We start from the raw sequence: 27878 nt of genomic DNA on the forward strand, positions 1-27878 counted from the left end.
AGAACCCTGCTCCAGCTTGTCACATTCTATGCTGCCTCTGGTTAGTAATCATAATAATCCCTACAGTGCAGTAGAAGGCTATTTGGCCCATTGCATCTGCACCAGCCCTTGGAAAGAGCACCGTACTTAAGTCCAAATCCCCACCTATCCCCGTAACCCAGTCACCCCACTTAACCTTTTGGGCACTGAGGGACAATTTAGCATGGCCAATCCACCTAACCTGCACATCTTTGGACTGTGGGAGGAAACCGGAGCACCCGGAGGAAACCCACGTAGACACGGGGAGAATGCAAACTCCACACAGGCAGCCACTCGAGGCGGGTCCCTGGAGCTACGAGGTAACAGTGCTAACCACTGTACCACCATGCCACCTTGTTGTGACATTTGCTGCTTTGTTATGCCCAACCATGTTATTTTCAGATAAACTTTGATTGTTCTTTCAGTCTTTGTTCAGACTTATGATCCACTTCAACCACACCCTACCCTCCCAGCATGCAGTGCATTGAGTTATTGACATCAAATTCCTTCCCAATCCAGTAATAATGTTGCAAGTGATGTTAATTTGAGTTTACACTAGTTTTCTATAAAGCTCTCGTTCTAATGTTTTCTATATAAGGAACTATGACTAGCTCAGTTTAATCATAATTTATGCACAAAAGCACTTCTCGCTGGGAATTACGAATACCACATTCACTTTTTGTCTTTATTTCCAGGTCACTTAACACTTTCCTTTGAGTTGCTTGCGGTTCTGTAGTAAGCCAATTAATAACAATTTTACAAAAAACAGCTGTGTGCTACTATTCGAAAATGTTTCGGCTTGGAATATGAAGCGAAATACATATACTCCATAAGATAACAGCATAATTTTACGATGAGCTTGATTGTTGATGAATGGGTTTGATAATTAAATAATCTGAAATGAAAGTGGAAGGATGAAGTGGATAGAGCTTCTGTTTGGAGCATGGGGCTTCAGTTGGGGATGTAAACTGGATCTTGAGTGCTTAGAATTACATCAGCCATGGATAAGTTATGCCTGAGAGAAAGAAATGCGTCACCGTCATGGAGTTGTAGCTTTCAGCCTGCTTATTGAGAACTGCAATGTGCAGGCAGAAAGTTTACAACTTACTGAGGTGTGTAACTAATGGGGTGAGTGGATTGGGAGGAGGGGGAAGGCAGCAATATCGCAAATAGCTATTGTTTCTGCTGTGCCGTAAAATACAAAATCAGAGCTTAAAAGGTTATTTGTGTCATTGGGACGACTGAATTATGTGGGGTGGGGGGGTGCATGTTTGACTCTGCCCAGGTTATGTGGCCTCAGTCTATCGACCAAATCGTGACAAGCAAGCACCTGGTCAGGCAGTGGTTACTGGAGCCTCAGCAATGGAGAAAGCCTTCCCACTTGAGAGAGGAGAGGGAGAGCCCTGGAAGGGGGGGGGGGGGGGGGGGGGCGGGGTTGGCAGTGCCCGCGGGCCTGCCAAGCCACCCCTGGATTGTCTGTGAGCTGAGCATTGGTGCTCCTCACTATGCCATGTTCAGTCTGTCTCGTGCCCATCGCCTGCATGTGGTATGCATTGGGGGGGGGTGAGGAGAGAACAACCAGGACCACTGTGCCTGGGGTGGGGTGGAGGGAAAGGGACAAGGACAGAGTTGGAGGTCGGCCCACATTGCGGATTAACATGCCAGGGGCTTTACGTAGAACCATAAAATGGAATCCCTACGGTGTAGAAGGAGACCATCTGACCCATCAAGTCTGCACCAGCCTTTTGAAAAAAGCACTCTTCCTAGGCCCACTCCCCCACCATAACCCCATAACCGCACCTAACGCAAGGGGCATTTTTTTATTCTCGTGGCCAATCTTCCTAACCTGCACATCTTTGAGTTGTGGGAGGAAACCGGAACACCCCGTGGAAAACCTTGCAGACACAGGGAGAGAGTACAAACTCCACACAGTCACCCAAGGCCAGAATTGAACCCGAGTCCCTGGCACTGTGAGACAGCAGAGCCAACCACATGTTTCAGGTGCAAAGTTGTTGTATAATAGTGCCCACTCAGTGATCCACTATCTGCTTAGCCCTTGGTGTTCTGCCACTACGTCTCAGTGTTTCTGCAGGATAAATATCAGCGATGGAGGTAGCCAGCTGCTTACTGTGCCCCGTGGCTGTTGATGCCCCTGGCAAGCGTCCTCTAGGGTGCCTGGCGCATAGGGCCCTGCCCACTCGCCACCTTGTTTTGGATATTGATTCCAAGACGTGCGGTTGTCGGGATGGGGTGTGGGGCCTGGTGGATGCCATCCCCATCCCATAGGGAGGCTGCAAGCCAGACCCCAGATCTCTTCTCTCCCCCTCCCCTTCTCGGTTGGTGTTGATAGGGCCCTGGGGATCCCCTCGGGATGGAGGGGCAGCTGGACTGAGTTCCGGATGTCGCTGTGTCATCTGGCTCTGCCAGCCCTGATGGCTCACCAATGGTGTTGATGCCCTTCTGTGACCAGGTCTTCAGTGCCTCGTCAGTGTCTACCTGTGTCAGAGACGTGTTCCCCAGTGACTGGGACATGCATTTGAGGCACTCAGCCATTACCGTCACTGACTGGGCAATGCTTTGGACACCACCATTCATGGTGCTCCAGGCTCTCCAATCAGTTTGTCACCCTAGCAATGTTGGTCTTAGTGCCATGCATTGCCGGTGCTATCTCCTGCGCCCTCAACCTTTGGAACTCCTCCAATCGGCTGTGGACCTGCTGGACTGTCGCTAACATTCCCCCTCTGAATCTCTTGGCCACTCCCTATTGACTGCATCAGCTCCAGATAAACCTGATCCAAATGCTCAGCCTCTGACTGGGACCCAGCTGTGTCCTGGGGTTCAGCTGATCTCTGACTGCTATCTCGCCTAGATGTTCCTGCCTCCACCTGACGTGCATTGTGTGGTGCTCACCAGAATGTGACCCAGAAGCTGTTCACTACTTTTGCCCACCAAGGTATGTTTCTGCACTGGAGGAGGGTGGGGATGATGGCTGTGCCGGGACTATTTTGGTGGCATCCTCTGAGCTGTCCTTCGTGGTGTTCTCTTGGGAGGCATGGAGGGGATGGAGGACCATGCCTGGTCGGCTGGCGCCATCGGATGGAGGTCCTGAGGGAGAATGACATGTGGTCTGTGGGGGACAGGATCAAAATCATGGCATGTACAACTCACGTGACCGGTCCTCTGGGTGGGGACTGGTGGTTATTCACCTCTCTGGCACAGGCTGATCTCGACGTTCGTGAGCGATCTGTCCCCGGCCACCCCCGCAACCTCTAGGGCCTGTTCCTTGTCGGTGGGTAAGGACTCTGATGTCCAGCACCTCGCCACCCATCTGGGCCCTCTCTCGTCTGTTATGGGCCAGCTTCTACTGCAGGGACACAGGGCATAGTGAGCTCATGCATCATACAATGAGAGGAGAGGGTGTGGGGGTGCATGGGTGAGGACCGCTGCTGGCAGGCGCGGAGTGGGACGTGGTATGGTGCTGGGCGGGGCGGTGTCAGATGCATGGTTGTGGTTGTCCGGGGAAGGCAGTGCCAAGTCGCCCATGCGGCCCGCTGGAGGTCATTTAGCTTTGTGACAGTGTGGTGGTCCTCTGGGTCATTACTCCTGCGCTGACGGCCGCTACCACATACTCCCAGGTGGCATTAAGTGACCCGCTGAGTCCCTTGGGGAGCAGGGTATCCTGCTGTCACTTCCTCCATTGTGTCCAGGTCGGCATCCCCGAATCTTGGAGCCAGTCTTCTTGGTGGCAGGACTGCATGCAGGGGACTGGCGACCATGCTCCCGGCGGGCCAGTCATTCACGGCGTGAAGCCTGTGGAGCCTCGTTTTTTTTTTTTTTAAATAGTATTTTATTGAAAATTTTTGGTCAACCAACACAGTACATTGTGCATCCTTTACACAACATTGTAACAATACAGATAATAATGACCTTTTTAAATTTAAACAAAAACAACAACAAATAAATAAATATTAAATAACAAAAAATAAAAACTAGCCCTAATTGGCAACTGCCTTGTCTCAGGCCACACCCCCCCCCCCCATCCCCCCCCCCCCCCCCCCATCCCCCCCCCCCCCCCCCCCATCCCCCCCCCCCCCAAGCCCTGGGCCGCTGCTGCTGCCTTCTTTGTTCTCCCCTATCTATCTTTCCGCAAGATATTCGACGAACGGTTGCCACCGCCTAGTAGACCCTTGAGCCGACCCCCTTAGGACGAACTTAATCCGCTCTAACTTTATGAACCCCGCCATATCATTTATCCAGGTCTCCACCCCCGGGGGCTTGGCTTCTTTCCACATTAGCAATATTCTGCGCCGGGCTACTAGGGACGCAAAGGCCAAAACATAGGCCTCTTTCGCCTCCTGCACTCCCGGCTCTTGTGCAACCCCAAATATAGCCAACCCCCAGCTTGGTTCGACCCGGACTCCTACTACTTTTGAAAGCACCTTTGTCACCCCCATCCAAAACCCCTGTAGTGCCGGGCATGACCAAAACATATGCGTATGATTCGCTGGGCTTCTCGAGCACCTCGCACACCTATCCTCCACCCCAAAAAATTTACTGAGCCGTGTTCCAGTCATATGTGCCCTGTGTAATACCTTAAACTGAATCAGGCTTAGCCTGGCGCACGAGGACGACGAGTTTACCCTGTTTAGGGCATCTGCCCACATCCCCTCCTCAATCTCCTCCCCTAGCTCTTCTTCCCATTTCCCTTTTAGTTCGTCCATCATAGTCTCCCCTTCGTCTCTCATTTCCCTATATATATCCGACACCTTACCGTCCCCCACCCATTTCTTTGAGATGACTCTGTCCTGCACCTCTTGTGTCGGGAGCTGCGGGAATTCCCTCACCTGTTGCCTCGCAAAAGCCCTCAATTGCATGTACCTGAATGCATTCCCTTGGGGCAACCCATATTTCTCGGTCAGCGCTCCCAGACTCGCAAACTTCCCATCCACAAATAGATCTTTCAATTGCGTTATACCTGCTCTTTGCCACATTCCATATCCCCCATCCATTCCCCCCGGGGCAAACCTATGGTTGTTTCTTATCGGGGACCCCCCCAGTGCTCCGGTCTTTCCCCTATGTCGTCTCCACTGTCCCCAAATCTTCAGTGTAGCTACCACCACCGGACTCGTGGTATAGTTCCTTGGTGAGAACGGCAATGGGGCTGTCACCATAGCCTGCAGGCTGGTCCCCCTACAGGACGCCCTCTCTAATCTCTTCCACGCCGCTCCTTCCTCCTCTCCCATCCACTTACTCACCATTGAAATATTAGCGGCCCAATAATACTCACTTAGGCTCGGTAGCGCCAGCCCCCCCCCCCTATCCCTACTACGCTGTAAGAATCCCTTCCTCACTCTCGGAGTCTTCCCGGCCCAAACAAAACCCATGATACTCTTTTCTATCCTTTTGAAAAAAGCCTTCGTGATCACCACCGGGAGACACTGAAACACAAAAAGGAATCTCGGGAGGACCACCATCTTAACCGCCTGCACCCTCCCTGCCATTGACAATGCTACCATATCCCATCTCTTGAAATCTTCCTCCATCTGTTCCACCAACCGCGTCAAATTTAGCCTGTGCAATGTGCCCCAATTCTTAGCTATCTGGATCCCCAGGTAACGAAAGTCTCTTGTTACCTTCCTCAACGGTAGGTCTTCTATTTCTCTACTCTGCTCCCCTGGATGCACCACAAACAGCTCACTCTTCCCCATGTTCAATTTATACCCTGAAAAATCCCCAAACTCCCCAAGTATCCGCATTATTTCTGGCATCCCCTCCGCTGGATCCGCCACATATAGTAGCAGATCATCCGCATATAAAGATACCCGGTGTTCTTCTCCTCCCCTAAGTATTCCCCTCCATCCCTTGGAACCTCTCAGCGCTATCGCCAGGGGCTCAATCGCCAGTGCAAACAGTAATGGGGACAGAGGACATCCCTGCCTTGTCCCTCTATGGAGCCGAAAATATGCCGATCCCCGTCCATTCGTGACCACACTCGCCACTGGGGCCCTATACAACAGCTGCACCCATCTAACATACCCCTCTCCGAACCCAAATCTCCTCAACACCTCCCACAGATAATCCCACTCCACTCTATCAAATGCTTTCTCGGCATCCATCGCCACTACTATCTCCGTTTCACCCTCTGGTGGGGCCATCATCATTACCCCTAACAACCTCCGTATGTTCGTGTTCAGCTGTCTCCCCTTCACAAACCCAGTTTGGTCCTCATGAACCACCCCCGGGACACATTCCTCTATTCTCATTGCCATTACCTTGGCCAAGACCTTGGCATCTACATTGAGGAGGGAGATTGGTCTGTAGGACCCGCATTGTAGCGGATCCTTTTCCTTCTTTAAAAGAAGCGATATCGTTGCTTCTGACATAGTCGGGGGCAGTTGTCCCCTTTCCTTTGCCTCGTTGAAGGTCCTCGTCAGTAGCGGGGCGAGCAAGTCCAAATATTTTCTGTAAAATTCAACTGGGAATCCGTCCGGTCCCGGGGCCTTTCCCGTCTGCATGTTCCTAATTCCTTTCACCACTTCTTCTACCGTGATCTGTGCTCCCAATCCCATCCTTTCCTGCTCTTCCACCTTGGGAATTTCCAGCCGATCCAAAAACTCCATCATTCTCTCCCTCCCATCCGGGGGTTGAGCTTCATACAATTTTTTATAAAATGTCTTAAACACTTCATTCACTCTCTCCGCTCCCCGCTCCGTCTCTCCATCTTCGTCTCTCACCCCCCCTATTTCCCTCGCTGCTCCCCTTTTCCTCAATTGGTGTGCCAGCAATCTGCTCGCCTTCTCTCCATATTCATACTGTACACCCTGCGCCTTCCTCCATTGTGCCTCTGCAGTGCCTGTGGTCAGCAAGTCAAATTCCACATGCAGCCTTTGCCTTTCCCTATACAGTCCCTCCTCCGGTGCTTCCGCATACTGTCTGTCCACCCTCAAAAGTTCTTGCAACAACCGCTCCCGTTCCTTACTCTCCTGCTTCCCTTTATGTGTCCTTATTGATATCAGCTCCCCCCTAACCACCGCCTTCAACGCCTCCCAGACCACTCCCACCTGAACCTCCCCATTGTCATTGAGTTCCAAGTACTTTTCAATGCATCCACTCACCCTTAAGCACACCCCCTCATCCGCCATTAGTCCCATGTCCATTCTCCAGGGTGGACGCCCTCTTGTTTCCTCCCCTATCTCCAAGTCTACCCAGTGTGGGGCATGATCCGAAATGGCTATAGCCGTATATTCCGTTCCCCTCACCCTCGGGATCAATGCCCTACCCAACACAAAAAAGTCTATGCGTGAATAGACTTTATGGACATAGGAGAAAAACGAGAACTCCTTACTCCTAGGTCTACTGAATCTCCACGGGTCCACCCCTCCCATCTGCTCCATAAAATCCTTAAGCACCTTGGCTGCTGCCGGCCTCCTACCAGTCCTGGACTTCGACCTATCCAGCCTTGGTTCCAACACCGTGTTAAAGTCTCCCCCCATTATCAGCTTTCCGGTCTCTAGGTCTGGGATGCGTCCAAGCATTCGCCTCATAAAATTGGCGTCGTCCCAATTCGGGGCATACACGTTTACCAACACCACCATCTCTCCCTGTAATTTGCCACTCACCATCACGTATCTGCCCCCGTTATCCGCCACTATAGTCTTTGCCTCGAACATTACCCGCTTCCCCACTAATATAGCCACCCCCCTGTTTTTCGCATCCAGCCCCGAATGGAACACCTGCCCTACCCATCCTTTGCGCAACCTAACCTGATCTATCAGGTTCAGGTGCGTTTCCTGTAACATGACCACATCTGCTTTAAGTTTCTTAAGGTGTGCGAGTACTCGTGCCCTCTTTATCGGCCCGTTAAGCCCCCTCACGTTCCACGTGATCAGCCGAGTTGGGGGGCTTCCCACCCCCCCCCTTGCCGGTTAGCCATCATCTTTTTCCAGCTTCTCGCCCAGTTCCCAAGCGGCTGTATTTCTCCCAGACGGTGCCCCCCCCGCCCATCCTTTCCCGTACCCACTCCCCCCTTTCCCCAGCAGCAGCAACCCAGTAATTCTCCCCCCCCCCCCCCCGCTAGCGTAATTACTCCCCCCATGTTGCTCCCAGAAGTCAGCAAACTCTGGCTGACCTCGGCTTCCCCCCGTGATCACAGCTCGCCCCGTGCGGCGCCCCCTCCTTCCTGCTTCTCTATTCCCGCCATAATTATCATAGCGTGGGAACCAAGCCCGCGCCTCTCCCTCGGCCCCGCCTCCCATGGCCAACGCCCCATCTCCTCTCCCTCCCCACCTCCCCCCATCACCACCTGTGGGAGAAAGAAAAGTTACCATACCGCAGGATTAATCATACAATCCCTCTTCACCCCCCCCCCCCACTCGTCCCGCCACTTTGTCCAAACGTTCATTTTCGTAGTCCAATCATTCCAATTTTTCTTCTACAATAAAAGTCCACGCTTCATCCGCCGTCTCAAAGTAGTGGTGCCTCCCTTGATATGTGACCCACAGTCTTGCCGGTTGCAGCATTCCAAACTTTATCTTTTTTTTGTGAAGTACCGCTTTGGCCCGATTAAAGCTCGCCCTCCTTCTCGCCACCTCCGCACTCCAATCTTGATAGACGCGGATCACCGCGTTCTCCCATTTACTACACCGAGTTTTCTTCGCCCATCTAAGGACCATTTCTCTATCCTTAAAACGGAGAAATCTCACCACTATGGCTCTGGGAGCTTCTCCTGCTCTCGATCCTCGCACCATAACTCGGTATGCTCCCTCCACCTCCAACGGACCCGTCGGGGCATCCACTCCCATTAACGAGTGCAGCATCGTGCTCACATATGCCCCGACGTCCGCCCCCTCCACACCTTCAGGAAGTTCCTCAAGTTGTTCCTCCTTGCGTTATTTTCCAGTGCCTCCAACCTCTCCACAGATCGTTTCTGGTGTGCCTCCTGTATCTCCGACTTCACCACCAGGCCCTGTATGTCGTTTTCATTTTCTGCTGCTTTCGCCTTCACGACCCGAAGCTCCTGCTCCTGGGTCTTTTGTTCCTCTTTCAGCCCTTCAATCGCCTGTAATATCGGGGCCAACAACTCTTTCTTCATTTCCTTTTTTATCTCCTCCACGCAGCGTTTCAAAAACTCTTGTTGTTCAGGGCCCCATATGAAACTGCCACCTTCCGACGCCATCTTGGTTTCTGCTTGCCTTCCTTGCCGTTGTTCCAAAGGATCCGCTGCAATCCGGCCACTTTCCTCTCCTTTTTCCATCCGTGTCCAGGGGGAACACCCTTCTGGTTTACCACACGGTGTTTTCAGCCGTTAAAATTGCCGTTGGGGCTCCTATCAAGAGCCCAAAAGTCCGTTTCACAGGGAGCTGCCGAAACGTGCGACTCAGCTGGTCATCGCCGCACCCGGAAGTCCTGTGGGGCCTCGTTAAGTGGGCCAATTAATGTTTGATGCCGGTGATGGCCAGGCCGGGTCAACTGTCGGGGAGCTCGCAGCAGTTCCCGCTCGCTACCACACTTAGAAACTTTTTTATTAAATCGTGCCTATTATTTTGTGGATGAAGATTAGAAAATAAATTGAGTACATGTATTCAGAAAATGGATTGTAGAAATTGATGCAAAATAAGCGTGTGTCAGAATGCGAATAATTGGGGACATGGGATTTTGGAGCGAGGAAGTAAAACATAGCTACTTTTGTAGATTCAGAGTTTGTAAAGTAATAACTAAGTAATAACTGCACATAATACCTGCAAGGCCTGAATCTTTTACCGAAAGATGTAGAATATTTCTATCTCGGGCTCGACATCAAACAAACACATTCAAGGGCTCTCCTCTAGCGGTATTGCAGCAGGCAGCCTTACAGATGGCATTTGAAATCGACATTCTAGCCTTAACATGTTTGTGATTTTCGTTTCACCCTAAACATTTATAGATTGTAATGAATTCCGAGATGAGAATTTATGTAAATTGTACCCAATTCAGTTTATAAAAAAAAAAAAATGTTTTGCTGCAAAATACAACTCCATTTTAAATGGGACTGCAATCTTTCGTTGACCATGCATTGCATTCCTCATGCTTCCTGAGTGTAGATCTCTTGTGATTTCCTGTTGAAGTAAATTACAGCCACTTGGCATCAGGAAGGAAGGAAGACTCACATTCATATCATGTATTTCATGACCTCAGGCCATCCCAAAATGCTTTACGTCCAGTGAAGTACCAAGAGTAGTCACTTTTAGAATAATGTGGAATAATCACTTTGGAAACTTTGGAATGTGGTAGCTGATGTCTGCAGCAGTGTTCCTGAGCTGCAAATATTTTTAAGCAAGGAAATTATGCGTTGTGCTGATGGTTTGATCAAAATCTTTTAGTCCAGTTTCTGCCTTGTAGAAGATGTTTCTGCCTGTTAATTTATGTAGAAGGCACTAACTTATAGTTCGGAATCTTGGTCTGCATCTTACTGTGATAACTTTCCGATGCCTTGATGCATCCAGCTACAAATCTTAATTTTTCCTCTCTAATGCAGACATAGAGCGATTTGCATCATGGTCACCTCTTGTAGTCTGTGCTTAAAATACAAACCGGGGGGTTGGGGCAATTCATGTTTATTTAGATGGCTTTCTGCCCCTTCCAAATGTAAAATTAAAGCTGTATTCATCGACGGGCAGGATGGAAAGGATTGTGTCTCTTGAGTAAACTATTGAGGTCTGCCAATTGTAGTTGGGGCAGCCATTTCAAGTATTTGTCAAAAAGATCAAGCAATCAGACCATTCCACTCAATTCAATTGTGCTACGTAATTGACTATCTGCTCATTTAATATAGTTATGTGAGATATGATTTCAGAAGTCCTTCGTATCTTTGAAGGATGTTGAGCAGTACATCTGTGACAGATTTTGTGCCAGCTACATCCTCTGTTTCCCTTTCAAACATTATGCTGAACTTGATTGTATTATGGTTGCTACTAGATAAACATTCACGCAACTAAAGGGCTGCTAACCATATCTGGCTCATTACTAAATCTGATATGGCATCCCCCCCCACCCACCCTTGGTGGGTGGTCTTCGGACATCTAGCTGAAGAAAATGTCCTAAACACACACACACAATTCACTACCTTTCAGATACCTGCTTGTGTAACTTTTGAACACTAAGGTCCCCCTGCCCCACCACTCTATCATTCAATCTCTATCTTTCCTATAGCTCTCATAACCTGGTATATTTAAGTCTCAGTCCTGACTATCTTGCAGCAATATTGCAGTAATGGCTACTTCTACGTGGTTCCTTAAAATAACGTTTATTCGGACCACACTCCTTAACTTGTCCTTGTGCTCTATTATTTTACTCATGTTTCCTAATTCTCTCCTGGTTTAATTACTCTCACCCATGTTGACCTGTGATGCCGAGTGAACCATTTCTGACTGCTACTTTGTTCGCTTTCCTTTTAATTGTTTTCAAACTGTTTTTGTTACCTTTTCCATCTTGAATTTATTCCCTGCTTCCCCACTCATTCGTTTAAAGTCCTTATGTCAGTCCAATTAATTTGTTTTGTTGGACCCAGTCCAAACCTGGTCCAGGTGGAGCCCGACTCAATGATACGGTTTCTTCCTGTCCTTGTGCTGGTGCCAGTGTCTCATGAAATGGAACCTCTGTTTCCCACAATACTACGTCAGCCTCCCTAAACCTGTTTTACCCCCCCCCCCCCCCCCCAAACTAAGCTGCCTATCCCTACACCAGTTTGCAAGTGGCTCATTTGATTTGATTTGATTTATTGTCACATGTACCGAAGTACAGTGAAAAGTATTTTTCTGCGGCCGAGGAACGTACACAGTACATATATAGTAGACACAAAAATAATCAACAGGGAACATTGATAAATGGTACATTGACAAAACAGTAATTGGTTACACTGTGGAACAAGGGGCCAAACAAAGCAATACATGAGCAAGAGTAGTATAGGGCGTCGTGAATCGTGTTCTTAGAGGGAACAGATCAGTCCGAGGGGGAGTCGTTGAGGAGTCTTGTAGCTCCGGGGAAGAAACTGTTCCTATGTCTGGATGTGCGAGTCTTCAGACTTCTGTACCTTCTGCCTGATGGATGGGTCTGGAAGAAGGCAATGCCTGGGTGGGAGGGGTCTCTGATAATGCTGTCTGCATTCTGAGAGGTATATACAGAATCAATGTGGGGGTGGCAAGTTTGTGTGATGCGTTGGGCTGAGTTCACCACGTCTGCAGTTTCTTGTGATCTTCGACTTGGTAACAATTAAGAGATTTATTATCATTCAGTTCCTGATCTTTAGTTTAGCTCTTTAGTCTCCAAACATAACCTCTTGCCTACTCTTCATATGTCGGTGCCATCACCTTTGAGTTGGCATCTGGTCATTATTCAGATTTTCTTCTCCTTTAGCTCAATATACTGTTGTGATTTTTAAAAAATATGCTAAATGTACAAGTTAGTTTTGTGGCTTTGTGTTGTTGCATTTATCCAGCATGAACACATGAGGGCAGTAAACATGCAAAAGTATGTAAGTCAGTGAACAGAAACTGTTCTGAGTTATTGGGGATTGCTTTTATGGTAACTGAAATATCCATCAGCCTGTCTTTGATAATTAAAATATCTTAAATTTACAGATAATTGATAAGAGCAAACGAGACCCTTCAGAGGAGATTGAGATACTGATGCGCTATGGGCAGCATCCAAACGTCATTACTTTGAAAGATGTAAGCTCATTCTTTAATTCTAATTGTTTTTATAATTTGCAATATTTTTCGAGGCTAATTCAGCAGAACACCTGTTCCAGGTGTTTCTTTTACATTCCTCATCTACTTAACAGGGCTCAAAGAATCCAAGGCAATCTGGTTTCTGTTTGTTTAATTATACGGTAACAGTCGATTTACTGGTCTGTTATTTGTTGTGTACCAATAAAATATGTTTGCTGCAATGTAGTGAAATGTATTCCTTTAAAGTTGTATTTTAGAATTGCGCATTCTGGCAAAGTTATTATTTACTGAGAGCTCGTCATAGCAAAGTTGGAAAACCTTTGACACTTCATGATCAAACATCTTCACTGATGCACGGATCTTTACCACCATGCCCTCTCCATGTTCTCCTTCAAGTCACACGTCATCTTGACTTGAATATGTATTGCTGTTCCATCATTGTTGCTGGGTAACTACCCTGGAACTCCCTATCTATGTACTTAACACCATTGTTGAGGCAACTTCACTTCAAGGACCATAGTGGCTCAGTGAGCAGACCCTCCACCCAGTCAGGGCAAATAGGCATGGGCAATACATACCGGAGTTAAGATAATAACAGAGTGTTTGTAGTTAACACCAAAGTGACTCAAATAGCCAGAATAAACATTGATACAAATCTATAATAGCTGCAGTGTTTCGTTTATGTTGATCCAATGCAAATCCACATCTTGTGTCTGTTTTCGGAGGTCCTGTCCTGAATGTTGTGAATGTAGTGACTGCAGGTGGGAGCATTATCATTCTCGAAAGGTTTAATCTCTGCACCAACTCATACTGCCCTTAAACTTGTTTGATTAACACTTTGTGCCCTGTATTGGAGCCATAAACAAGGTAGTATCAATGCTCTGTTACTCCACCCCCAAGTTACTGTTTCACTCAACATTTTGACCACAGCCCCAAACTGGAGTTCTCTTGTTACTTTTGGATTACGTTTAATAGTAGCAATATAACTCTTCCTTCACAAGCCTGTGTGGTCGATAAAGGAAATTCCTGTTAAATTGTAGCTAGTAAAATTTGGGATTCATTTTCCTATGCCCTTGTATTTGGAGTAGAATCCAACCCATGTCCTTGCAGAATGAGTCCAGTTATAACCGTTAGTGTGACATTGTTTGATTTTGGTAGTTCTTGAAATACGTGACTCCCACTGCCGTCTCTTTCCCACACTTGGGCATTGCCATTTAAGGTGTACTACAAAGAACGATGTTAGCCCTAAAGCAACTTTTGAGTTGTATCTGTCCAAATGTTGACCAAAATGTGAAGAGAAATATTCTTCAAAAGCAGTGAAATTTGGGCTTTGAAATGGCTGCCATGGCAGGGTGGAGATGTCCGCTAGACTCTGTTGGGTATGGAAAACAGGCTGCAAGAATGTGGGTGGTGGGTAATAAGCTGCTGGACTCTGGGAAGGGGTAGGGCACTGCTGGACTCCGAATGTTTGTGACTGGATAAACCTGTACTTATGATTGTGTGAGCAAATGAATTGTTTCTCTGCATATGCAACTGCATAAATATTTGATTATAAATTAATTTTGATTGTTTTAAATTATTTTTAAAAATGCACACCTAGCTTTTCCCCCCAAAATGGCATCAACTCTGTTTAACTACAATGGGATTGAATGATATTTTGTGTCCAAAAATGTTGTACATATATTCCTGAAATTTTAAAGTTTATTTGGGAAGGACCTTGTTGTGACCTTGTTGCAAAGAAGTTAAGTTCGTTGTTGGCTGTTTTGCATGCACAGGTTTATGATGATGGCCGATGTGTGTACCTTGTCACCGAGCTATTGAAAGGGGGTGAGCTGCTCGATAGGCTTCTTCGGCAGAAGTACTTCTCTGAACGGGAAGCCAGTGCTGTGCTGTTCACAATAACAAAAACAGTAGAATATCTTCACTGCCAAGGGGTAAGTTGTTAAGCTTGCCGCAGATCATAATTCTTCTGAGCCTCGGCCTACATGTGTGGCATAATTCTGTTTTAAGTTTTAGTTTCATTATTAAAAATGAACATCTACAGATGAAGATAACACATCTTCTGATTCTTTGTCTTGAACAACTTGAATCCGGCCCCATGTTTTTTCTTTAATTCTTTAAATGCAAGGCCAGCATTTGTTGCTCATCCTGAGAAGGTAGTGGTGAAACCTATAAAGGAACCTCGCTGAAATTCTTTTCATATTGCACAACTGACTTTTAGAAAGAAAGTGGAACAGCTAGGAGGGGAGATGAGGTCTGCAAACTCTTGAGCCTGCTCTATCACTCAGTGGCTGAACTTCTGATTCAACTCCACTTTTGTGCCCTATCCCTATACTCTTTGATTCCCTTATTGCTCAACAATCAAAAGCAAAAGCATATTTATCTATTTCATATTAAGTAAGCTGAATTTGGACCTTGTGTTTACTACTGTGTTTTGAGGAGTGTGCACGTTTTTGTGCATATTTATTCATTTCAAGTTGGAACATTTCAAAAATGTGCACTTTATTTAATTTGTTCTAAAATTCATATTTAGTCATTTGTGACCTTTTTCTCTGCAGAAGAGGTTTTAGTGACAAAACCTATTGCCACTGTTCACTTTTCAGAACCGCAGTTGCGCACAGACTTGCCAACATATTAAGCTGTGTTACGACTCCCTGGGCTAGTGCTTGGCCAATTCCAGCCCCACTTGGCCCGGAGTCGCAACACAATTGAAATTAATAAATATTTCTTTGAAAAACACCCAAAGTATTTGGCCCCTAGCTGCTGAGTAATGAATTCAAACACAATTAAGTTTATTATTAACACAAACTATAATTAAATATGCAGCAAATACAATAGGTTACCTATTATCTAATTCCTAACCCTCCCCCCTCAACTGAAACTCACTTCACCCTCCACACGCAAACACACAAAACAGACATACACAGAGAGGAGAAGATGGGTGTTAAATAATAAGTAAAGTAGAAAGATATGTTCTTTGTTTCAAATAGTTGTTTCTCGCACAACTTTCTTCAATCTAAGCTTTCAGTTCAGAATTTCTGTTTCTAGTCTGCAATGATTTTCATTGTAGATTCATTCTACAGCTGTACATTGATTCTACAGGGTAGCATGGTGGCAGAGTCGTTCGCAATGCTGCATCATAGTACCAGGGACCTGGGTTCGATTCCGACCTTGGGTGACCGTGTGGACTTTGGACGTTCTCCCCGGGTCTGCTCCAGTTTCCTCCCACAGTCCAAAGATGTGCTGGTTAGATGGATTAGTCAAGCTAAATTGTCCATCGTGTCCAAAAGGTTAGGTTAGGTGAGGTTATGAGGTTACAGAGATAGGGTGGGGGCGTGGGCCTTGGTAAGGTGCTCGGTCGACGATTCGCTTGATGGGCCTAATAGCCGCCTTCTACACTGTAGGAATTCTATGATTGTGTCTCTGCAGTTTCAGAAATAGGCAGCTGTACAGCTTTTCTGGAGAAAAACAAGGGAGAAAGAGTGAACAGGTCTTTCCTTTGAGTGTCTAGGTCTCCAACTGCCTTTCCCTTGGCTCTCTGCAAATCATCCCACTCAGGCAGGACCCAATCACCGCCTGTTACCGGGCAGAATGCGGTCACCTGCCAACCAATCGAACCAAGTTCCACCAATCTCTCGGGTGCAGAAAAGTCTGAGGTCAGCTGTCCAAAGCTAGCACAGTGTACTATGCGGTAACTTTTGAGTACCTCAATTCCCCTGCTTACCTTAAAGATATTTGTCCATTAAGCATCCATGAATCAAAATGATAACAGCAAAATTTAAAAAATGGAAAATAAGGGAATCAGCAGGAAGGGGCCATACACCTGTAAAAAATGCAAGTATTTTCTGTTCAGACTGCAGAAATTCATCAAGAGGGATTCCCTCTCTATAAAACTTGCTGCAACTTTTGGTAATGTTTCTATAACATAAACACTCTTTCAATGTCTCAGATGAACTGTGAATAATTTATGTGGTTTATTTTTTACAATAAGGTTGTGCATAGAGATTTAAAGCCAAGCAATATTTTGTATATGGATGAATCTGGCGACCCTGAATCTATCCGGATATGTGACTTTGGCTTCGCTAAACAGCTGCGTGGTGAGAATGGCCTGCTTATGACCCCGTGTTACACAGCCAACTTTGTGGCTCCTGAGGTAGGCCAACAACCCTCCTTGCCTGTTGCACATAAAATAAACGAATACTTCATTAATAAACTGCTAAGAGAAGCCAGTCACTTCACCTGAGATAAGCTAATAAAATAACTAATTAGTTGTCATAACCTTCAACTTGCTGTTTAAAGTGTGGAACTGCTGTGGGGCAGCACGGTAGCATTGTGGATAGCACAATTGCTTCACAGCTCCAGGGTCCCAGGTTCGATTCTGGCTTGGGTCACTGTCTGTGCGGAGTCTGCACATCCTCCCCGTGTGTGCGTGGGTTTCCTCCGGGTGCTCCGGTTTCCTCCCACAGTCCAAAGATGTGCAGTTTAGGTGGATTGGCCATGATAAATTGCCCTTAGTGTTGGGTGGGGTTGCTGGGTTATGGAGATAGGGTGGAGGTGTTGACCTTGGGTAGGGTGCTCTTTCCAAGAGCTGATGCGGACTCAATGGGCCGAATGGCCTCCTTCTGCACTGTAAATTCTATGATAATCTATGATTACCTAATAGCACCGAATGGAATAAAACGGGTATAAGAATAGAACAAAAAAAATCTAGTGAGAGTTAAAATGATCAAGTTGCTCAGGTGCTGACTGGTCTACTGGTTTCCCTTCAACTGCAATTTACTTGAACTCCCCGAAATGGGAACTAACATATAGCTAAATATAACTGAGATTATATTCCACGGGCCGCAAACTGCTGCTCGTGGACCATGTGCTGCCTGAGCTGTGGGAATGTTACGCAGCTACACTTACTAAGTGGTAAAACTCTCGTCTCTCTGTTAGAAATTTTCAGGTTGAAGCCTCACTCCACCACCTTGTCCAGTACACAGTCTAAGATAGTACTTGGGTTGAGGGCTGTACTGCACCATCGGGAGTGCTGTTTCTCAGATGAGGTAATAGCCCGAGTAGCCATCTGCTCCCTCAAGTGTATGTAAAAGATCCCATTGTCAGTCGTTGGCGATGACATGGGGAATTCTCTCAGTGTTCTGACCAATATTCCCCAATCCAAGTGTTCAAATACATTGGACCAAATCTTCCTGGAAAAATAATGATGCAATTATAACACATGTCCAAATTGGGCTGAGGTGTGTATCTCCAGAAGTTGGAGGACTTATATCATTCTACCACAGTGTCTCACAAGCATATCTCACCCTTAGCCTTCCAGTTACTTTGCTGGATTTGTCCATTAATTTCCAATTTTAAACCTACTGCAGAAATTTAGGACTAATAATTAGCAGCTTGATTTTCTTTTTAATCATATAATAGTTAATGCAACGCTAATTAATCTGCCCAACTGACAAAATGAACAATTTAATCTGTTGATTCACGTTCCTTCAGGTAATGAATTGTTAAGAGATTTTTATTTCAAATTTTAAATGCATTTTCTTTTCCTTTCCAGCTCTCCTCACAATTTCCCCGATTTGAATAGTGATTTGACTAACTCATCCTCCTTCTCTGTGATTCCTTTTGTTCCTTTCTCAACCCTTAAATCTCTTGATATGGAGATGCAGGCATTGGATTGGGGTGGGCACAGTAAGAAGTCTTACAACACCAGGTTAAAGTCCAACAGGTTTGTTTCGAATCACTAGCTTTCGGAGTGCAGCTCCTCCATCAGGTGAGTGATGACCTGATGAAGGAGCTGCACTCCGAAAGCTAGTGATTCAAAACAAACCTGTTGGACTGGTGTTGTTAGACTTCTTACTGTACTTAAATCTCTTGGGTTAAGAAATTACTCTGCTGAATCTGTTGTGCATTAAAAGTCCCAGATGTTATGTTGTCAGCTTGCATCTCCAGCAAGATATGATGAAGATTACATTTGAGCTGAGGATTGCAGGAAAAGGTTGAACTAGTTGGGCACATCATGAAATATATCTTTTCAGCAAGATTTGGCGCATTGCTATTATCGCCTTGTTATTTATAGGACATTGTGCAAATTGCCTGCTGACTTTTCTACATTACAACAGTGACTATACTTCAAAAATATCTCCTCACCTGTAAAGAATTTCAGTGTGTCCTGCGGTATTGAATGTGTCTTTTATCAAGACCAAAGATCACTCTTCTATCTTCTGTTTCTTACTTTCTCATTTGCCTTGTTTAAATTTTAAGAGTTTAGGTGTTTGGAAGCATACTGCCACCTTTGGGGAAAAATTCTAAATCAAAGTCCCAATGACTGTTTGCACAAGCACCTTGTTAAACGTGAAAGTTAATGAAACTAAAATTGTATTTACATGTCCCAATATCACATATTCCTGATGTCCCAAAGTGCTCGATACTAAAATGCAGCCACTGTCTGGTAGGGAACAGCGAAATCCCATCCCGTAACAATGTTCCAGGCTCAACAATGCGATGACAGACAGTTGATCTATTTTTCTGGTGTTGATTGAGGAAAATATATTATCCAGTACATCAAGAGAGCTCCCATTCACGGAATTCTTTTTTACACAACTGGCTGGACAGTCGCAAACAGAACTTTGGCTTAATGTCTCATCAGAAACCCACTGATAACGCAGCATTGACTGAAGCAAAGTATGGCCAAGATTATCTGCTCCAAAACTATTAGTTTAAACTTTGTGGCCTGTGAGTGAGGCTTGACAATACAAAGCAAAAACATTGAGTGAGTCAGGTGAAGTTTTACAGAGAGAAGAGGCGATGTTTTGAGTCTCGAACCTTCCTCACAACTGAAAGATGTTATGAATGAAGAGCATTTTAAAAAGACTGGAGTTGGAGAAAGGGCAGAAAGAAGCACTATGGCTCAGCGCAAGGGAAGGAATGGAATGTCCTGTGAAGTGCTCGGTGGAGAGCAGGAGACAGTTAAATGGCAGAAGTGATATTCACGAGAGATGAGAAGGAAACAATGAGATATTAGAAGATATAAACAGTGTTGAACACTCTTGCACCGCTTTGAAAACAAAACTGTGATGCTATATGATCAAAGCTTTTTCAAACAAACAAGCATATAACAAATCAGACACTTTAGTAATCAGGCTGGCTATTCTTGTGACTGCAGTTTGATGAAAGTGCACCTTTTTGTTGCTTTTCAGGTTCTTATGCGACAGGGTTATGATGCTGCATGTGACATCTGGAGCCTTGGAGTGCTCCTATATACGATGCTGGCTGGGTAAGTACAGCTAAACTCACAAAAGATTCCACTTGTGTCCATTACTTGAGGATAAATTTCCCAGTCTCGTCCGCTGTGGGAATTGTCACCCTTTACCCCAACCTGTTCTAGTTTGCCTCAGCTCCTCCATCCACCTCTCCCACTGTAGAATTCATTACATTTCTACTTTTCTTGAGTTCTGTAGAAGAGTCATATGGATTCAAAACATTAACTCTGTTTCTCTCTCTGCAGATGCGCCAGACCTTCTGAGTTTATCCAGCATTTTCTGTTTTTATTTCAGATTTCCAGCATTCACAGTATTTTGCTTTTATTATAGCTATTGTGCAGTGTTACTTTTCCGAGAAGTTAAATTTTTTCCATTGCCTTTGCTTCGTGGGTTGAACTTTAATCATTGTTTTAATTAGCAGAGGAGCCTGTTACTTCAGTAAATTATCCTCTCATTACTCTTTAAATATAAACTCATCCTGGCCAGCGGGTGAACGTTTTTATGTTTGGTTCAGCAGGCAATCTTGTAGAGACATGTGGGTATCAATAGGTTGGAAATTTCTGTTGCCAATATTACTCAACAAATAGTTAATATGCTTGCATGATGTTTCTATGTTTACTATTTAAGAGCAAGCTTATCTATTTAAAATGATTCAGTGGCTTGTTTATTTTAAATGGGTTATTATCTACACTAAAATAGTAAAAGAATACTGTATAAATGCATTGCGTTCATTTACAAATAGCCTAATTTCTAGCCTAATTGTGTCTGTTCTGTCAGTTTTGTTTGGTGAATTAAATTGAACTTAGTGCATGGTGTGGAAGAAAGGCTGCCAGTTTCTGGTCTTACATCTTTTTAAACTGAATTATGGATCCATTCAGTACTAATTACTATACTTTATCATCCAACGTAATTGGTGAGGAAGTTTTATTTGCACAAAACAACAATTATTTCAAACTTTACAAGTTGTAAAACTAAGCTTAAAGGATCGAACATCTTGCACTGATTAATCTTTCTTAAACCCAGCTGGTGGACAAATCCCCGGTTGGTTAAAAAATGTGAGACGGGTTTAGGTACACTGGATCCGAAAACACTATCTTATGATTTAGGTCAAGCCACCAAAAGAGGGAAATCTGTTTCTCTCCTGCGACCCAGAATAGCTCTCACTAGGGGAGGGTGCATTTCTGTGTCTCAAGCAGCCAAATAAGATTTCAGTTACTTTCTCGTGGAAGAAGTTCAGATTCGTCACTCATAACAAAATCCTTACCTCTGTCAGTCATGGATCCTTGTCATGTAAGACTTCCTAAATGAGTGTCTAGGATCTAAAACTTATTGAGAGTAAGTCTGCACAGTTTAATTTCTAATAGCATTTTTATTATAAAGTACTCTCAATTGATACATACAGAATTCCAGAGTTAAAAATATAAATTGATTAACAGTCCTTGGTTATCTGTTAAGGATATAAAACAGTTAACAGGCCTTTGTTACCTGCTAACAAACTAACTTCTCTAAGAGAATGATATATCTAACCATGGAAAATCCTCCGGTTTCTCATAACAATTTCTAGTACATTTCTAAGAAGTTTAATAGAAACATACTTACAAAAACTGTGATGGTCTTTGTTGAACGAGGCAAGCTGTAGAACAGACTTTCACCCAGTCCAACAGGGCAGAGTGAGATACCAGTTCTGCCAAAATGTCCCTCTTTATACATAAAATCTCCTATTTAGTCAAGGGTTTTCTGTTATCTTATCACTTAATGTTGGCTAATTTCCTATAGCCAAATGGTCAGGGTTGTTGCCTTATCAACAATTATGTGCTTTAATGGTCTCAGTATCTGCTTGAATGTCAGGTGTCTAAGATATATGGTTGGGCAGGGAGTTGTTTAAGAGATCGTTCTACTTCTGTCTATTTTCAGTGTGTCAAGTTTCTTAGATATACAGATGATCAGAAAGACACTATTCCGAAGCGTGTTATCTTAAGTGTCAAAAGTTATATAGCTAAGGAAGGAATTTTTATTTTTCTATCTTAGAATATTCTTCCCAGGGTCTAGTTCTTGGTTATAATTGCAAGAAGGTACTTTAAAGAATTTATGGAATGTCAATTCAAGGATCTTTCTCATCCCACATTTGTCTGGAATGGCTTAATGATCCTTGGGGTCAGCTAAAGTTTCTTGCAGCACGTGGTGATTTTTGAAAGACCTTTTATCTCACTTTGAATTAAAATACTTTATGCATTAATTTCTGTTGCTTACACTTGTCCTTATTCTAAAATGAATTCTGCGGCGAGCATGATCTCCATCACAAGTGCTATCGAGTCTTGATAACATTCAATCATGGGGTAGATGACAGCAATTACGGTTGCCTTTTAGAAGGAAGAAGAATACTCAGTTATTTTCCAGCTGACTTTATATTGTTGAAAAGACATTATATCAATATAACCATGAACACTTTATTGCATGACTCCCCCACACATAGGCTGCAATAGGTTTTCGTGTGCCACAAGGCTACTGATGAAAGCAGGGCAACCGGCATCCATAGAACCATATTCAGTGCTGTCGCAAGGAAATTGGGAAAAACGGGCACGAGTTTTTGTTAAATCGCTGATTCATTTTTTCACATGCACTAGTTATACTCCTTTTGCCAATGGACCAAATGATACTGCAGAAGAAATTTTATTACGAATAGGAAGCGGCAAATTCTCATTGAGTGGAGGCAACTGGGATACAGTCTCGGATGCAGCTAAGGTAAAGTATACTTATTGTGCCAGTACAATTGTGCCAATATTTAAGTTACCAAAGTTTTACTGGCAAGTATAACATAATATTTTAAAAATAAAGGTGAGACAAATATAATCCAGTGGTGGTGGATTAATTGACCACTGCAATGAGCATATTCCAAAAACTGCAGTTCTCCTTGAGTCAGTTTGGATCTTGAGTTTAAGTTGATATCCAAGTCTAGGCAAGCTGAGCATTAATAGCATTGAGGCAGAAATAACTTTCCTTTTTGTATCCAGAAGAGCTATCCCGCCGACTTGATGCTTTTACCGTTCAATCCAACAGCAAAATTCACATTGTGCTTCAGCAGAAGGAGTAACAACTTTTGCCTTGGGTCTGAGTGAAATTGTTTGACTATTGTTGGCAATTTTGTGTTGCTGACATAAGTTAATGAGACCCAGGTTAAAGGTGGGGAAACTTTTCTTGTTGTGTTGAGTGGGCCAGTATATTCAGGCTGAAGGACGTTTTAAATCTAGAATTGGACAGTGGGTAAAGATTTCCCTTCTTTTCCCGTCAAGTTCTCAATGTTAACTTCCCAAGTGAAGACCTATATCAGGGCTTTGTTTACACCCCATCAGAGAAAGATGCCCCCGGCTTGAACCAGAATTAAACTAATATCCCTGAGTTAAAAAGTCTTTAACTCCATATAGTAGCCATGCCCGTAATTAATCTGCAATTATTCTTCAAATAGTTAATGTCGCTTAGCTTTGAAGAGTGATTTTAAATGCTTTCCTTCAATTCTGAAATCCAGGATTTATTATCCAATATGCTTCATGTCGATCCCCATCGAAGATTCACAGCTGAGCAGGTGCTCAAACATCCCTGGATTGCTTGCCGGGATCAGCTACCACATTTCCAACTAAACCGACAGGATGCACCTCATCTGGTGAAAGTAGGTATTATCACAGGGTTAATTGACTCTTGGCCTGTTGCGTTTCAACTGGCCATGAAAACTTTCTTAGCCCTTGTATGTTTTACATAAGAGTTCTAAAAGTGCTTTTCGCTGTTGCTTGCCTCTTAGAAAATCTTGTTTCTATTAGCTTTTCCAAAGGTTAAATGGAATTAAAGTTAACAGGAATTTGTTAATGACATTTTTATTGCTAATTATCAAAAACTACATTTTGCTATAATTTCAAAAATATCACAAAATGCATTACATAATTCAAATTGTACAGTCTAGTGACGATTATATGCAATAATTACAGAAGTGGTTGAGAGCCACAGCAAGTGTTCATTGTAAACCTGTTTGTTAATGTGTTGATGTATTACATCAAGTAATAGAGGGCAGAAATAGCCACATCGGCAGATGAGGTGGAGGGACTGGAGTACAGATGACTCTAGAGGCACTATGCCCCATCACTGAGGCAGAATATTCAAGAGCTATTGGTTTTATTTTTAAAAAAGGGACAAAAAGCAACCAGTCTCACCCTGAAATAAGTTTGCAGATTTTGTATGCGATACGTTGCAATTACATGTTTTTATTGTAATGATGGAAATCAACAACAACCAAAAGTACAATGTATCTCTGGTAAGCAATTAAACTGTCAATGATTAATGAACTGATGCATCAAAGTGAAGGGTCCTATTTTTCAGTTGCAGTTTACCTTCATATAAATGTTGATTTCCAAAATTATGTAGGAAAAGAAACTATTTAATTTTGATGATCAAAAATAAAGAACATGATATTTCAGTCTTGTGTTTCCTGATAAAGATCTGTCCTTATCCTTAGGGTGCCATGGCTGCTACATATTCTGCCCTCAACCACAAGACCCTTCGTCCAGTGTTGGAGCCAGTTGCAGCTTCAAGTTTAGCCCAACGCAGAGTCATGAAAAAACTTACCTCAACAGACTTATGAAATATGTATGAACCAACACCATATGACTTTTTCAATTGACTTGAATGACAGCAAGTTCTGGAGGTTGCACTAACTTGAAGAGTTTTTGCTTTTCCTTATTTTTTACTTTGAGTATTGGGAGATCAAGCTACCAAATCGAGACAAGGATTATGTTCACTGGAAGATGGAATGATAAGGTTTTGTCAATTATAAATAAGCTTACAGAGGCTAATTCATCTCACTAAGTAACAGACCGGTTTACATCATGAAAGTTGAATCTTATCATTGCAATTTTGAGAAGGGCATAATAATTCTAATCAAGGTGGCAACGGGATCAGCAAAGTAAGGAGGTTGGTCGCTGGTGGCCACATTCAGAGCTATTTTGCTTTTATGTGATCTTGTTCTGAGGCATTGGTTAATTAGACTTTGTATTTTATTTATTTACTTTAATTTTCAAGGAATACAGTACTTTTAGATAAAATTTTATTTTGATGTCAATTTATATATTGTCATTAAAATGTCATTGCACATAACTTCTGGATTGTATTAAGTTGTCCAACAGCCTTAATATTGCTCCTTAACAAATGTCCTTTATTTGGTTTTCCACTTGTTCTGAAATTACTAAACAAGCACTTGAATTTCTGCAATTTTGTAATTAGATAAATACGACCCAAAAGGTACATTTGGCAATATTTCATTTTTGTTGAGATTTTACAGTAAAACCTTGAAAATGTTGACATTTAGGGCAAGTGCATTAACCACACTAAGGTGGAAGATCCTGCAGTTCCTTCACGTAATTTCTAAAGAGGCAAATTAAAACTTTAGTATTGTGCAGTGTTGATGTACTACATCTTCATGTTCGCCACAATAACATTTTGATTTCTTCAGTTTTCTGTGGTTTATGAAGTTGAAGGTAGTTACCGATGTCGCCTGCATGGTCAGACTAAAACTGCAATCCTAGCTCCATATTCTAGTCTTGGTCATATTTTCGCAATTAACCAACTTGTGTAATTGGGCTGAATTGGAATCTTAGCCCTAAGCAAAAGGAAAAATAAATATAGGACATTTTAACAATGCTTTCACTGTATATTCTCTTCCCACTATGAGAGTCCTGCACAGCTACAGTGTTAATCACAATCCATGCTGTTCGTATGTGAAAGAAAGCCTTGACATATGCTGCCTGAATGGTGCCATTCACATGTGTCTCTTCGTAATCTGATTATGTTGATAAAATTGCTGCAAGTCAGGTGAAAGAGAATATCCCTGAGGGATATCATTGCAATTATTCATAATGTGCCCATTTTCTTAAATTCATGTCATATTGGTGAATTGTGCAGAGGTATTTATGCAGAATTTGGCCCAGATTTTGTTGTGCAGGTAATAGCGAGACGATTGGTAGTCGTCATTATTACTGGGTAAAACTGACAGCAGCATTAGGCGTGCGCATTTGAACATGGAAATCCACTAGCTGCTGCCTGTGATACTCTGCTCTTCCACATGGTGGCACTGTTTCAGTCTTCGCAGATGGAATCTGCACTCTGAATTTGGGCTGTTTGGGGGATGTGGGGGAAGAACGTTTTAGGCAACAAGTGGTGGTAGTGACCTGGAACTTGCTGCGTTTGAGGGTGGTGGAACTGGAGAATATCGGTAATTTCAAAAGTAAATTTGATGGTCACTTTTGTAAAATTAACTTGTAGGGCTATGGGGATAGAGCAGCGAATGGGGCTGATTGGATTACCCTTCAGATAACTGATGTCACCTTGATGGGCCAAATGGCCAGCTCCTGTGCTGTAATGAGTCTGATTCTTAGTATTCACTATTCTTGCACTAAAGACCAATGGAATAGCTTAAACCTTGTTCAGTCAGACCTTCCATTTTTAACAGCGTAGTAAGTCATAATTACCGCTGAGCAACTTCTCTGAAAAATGAATTTCACAAACGTGAAGTTGCATTCCCTAGGATAAAAATGAAAGTTGGATTTATCAAATAAAAATAGAATAATTTTTTATATCAATTTTGTGTTTTGGTGTCTTATGTCTTTCCTTTAATCCCATGTGAATATCTCCACCTTTACTTCGCTTCCTGGGCAATGATTTAAATGTGATTTTGAATTCCTGCTTTTTTTACTTCCTGCTTTGCGACTGTGAGGGCTCTTCACGTTGATAGGTTGACATCTGCTTGCTCTGTTCACAGATGCCCCAGTCCCCATGGAGCACAAAGCAACGAAATGCCCGAGACTAGAAATCTCTGCTGACAAACCGCTAAAATTCTCTGTGCATCTACTTGGGGCGAACTGGTGCAAACCTTTCCTTCACTGCTCAAAACCAATTTCTGGGCCATTACTGGTGATTGCAGACAGTATAATACGAGTTCTGCAAGTAGGAATCCTTACTTGCCAGAGAACAGTCCTATCGTAAGACTGAAAAAAGGAATATTAAGATCAAGCCTTTTTGAGCATTTCTCAAGCATCTGTACAATTGAAACTTAACTGTCTTGAATGGGCGTCTGGTAATAATCTTTTTTAGTGTCACAAGATGGCTGTTATGTTCGGGGGAGGACAAGACATAGACATAAGACAGGTAAACTAGGAGCAGGAGTAGGCCATCTGGCCCCTCGGGCCTGCTCCTCCATTCAACGAGATCATGGCTGATCTTTTGTGAACTCAGCTCCACTTTCCCACCCGAACACCATAACCCTTAATCCCTTTATTCTTCAAAAACTATGTATCTTTATCTTGAAAACATTTAATGAAGGAGCCTCAACTGTTTAACTGGGCAGGGAATTCCATAGATTCACAACACTTTGGGTGAAGAAATTCCTCCTAAGCTCAGTCCTAAATCTACTTCCCCTTATTTTGAGGCTATGCCCCCTCGTTCTGCTTTCATCTGCCAGTGGAAACAACCTCCCCGCATCAATCCTATCTGTTCCCTTCATAATTTTATCTGTTTCTATAAGATCCCCCACATCCTTCTAAATTCCAACGAGTACAGTCCCAGTCTACTCAAGCTCTCCTCATAATCCAAAGCCCTCAACTCTGCGATTAACCTAGTGAATCTCATCTGCACACCCTCCAGCACCAGTACGTCCTTTCTCGGGTAAGGAGACCAAAACTGAACACAATACTCCAGGTGTGACCTCACTAACACCGTATACAGATGCAACATAACCTCCCTCCTCTTAAACTCCATCCCTCTAACAGTGAAGGACAAAACTCCATTTGCCTTCTTAATCACCTGTTGCACCTGTTGACAATTGAACTGGCTTCATTTCTATTCCGCCCCCTTGGTTTGT

The 27878-nt window shown here is 43.9% G+C and overlaps 1 protein-coding gene across 3 annotated transcripts in view; it reads left to right on the forward strand.

Moving 5' to 3' along the window:
* Positions 1-26601, forward strand: part of LOC140420940 (ribosomal protein S6 kinase alpha-6) — a 126337-nt gene extending 99736 nt beyond the window's left edge. For all 3 annotated transcript variants that reach the window (XM_072505125.1, XM_072505126.1, XM_072505127.1), the window contains 7 exons: positions 12633-12722; positions 14498-14656; positions 16714-16875; positions 19919-19995; positions 22606-22723; positions 23505-23645; positions 24483-26601. In XM_072505125.1, coding sequence (XP_072361226.1) covers positions 12633-12722; positions 14498-14656; positions 16714-16875; positions 19919-19995; positions 22606-22723; positions 23505-23645; positions 24483-24608 — 873 coding nt within the window. In that variant the 3' untranslated portion in view covers positions 24609-26601. The remainder of the gene's footprint in view (positions 1-12632; positions 12723-14497; positions 14657-16713; positions 16876-19918; positions 19996-22605; positions 22724-23504; positions 23646-24482) is intronic.
* Positions 26602-27878: the final 1277 nt, after the last annotated feature.

The sequence above is a fragment of the Scyliorhinus torazame genome, chromosome 5, assembly GCF_047496885.1.
Source record: "Scyliorhinus torazame isolate Kashiwa2021f chromosome 5, sScyTor2.1, whole genome shotgun sequence".
Classification (NCBI taxonomy): Eukaryota; Metazoa; Chordata; class Chondrichthyes; order Carcharhiniformes; family Scyliorhinidae; genus Scyliorhinus; species Scyliorhinus torazame.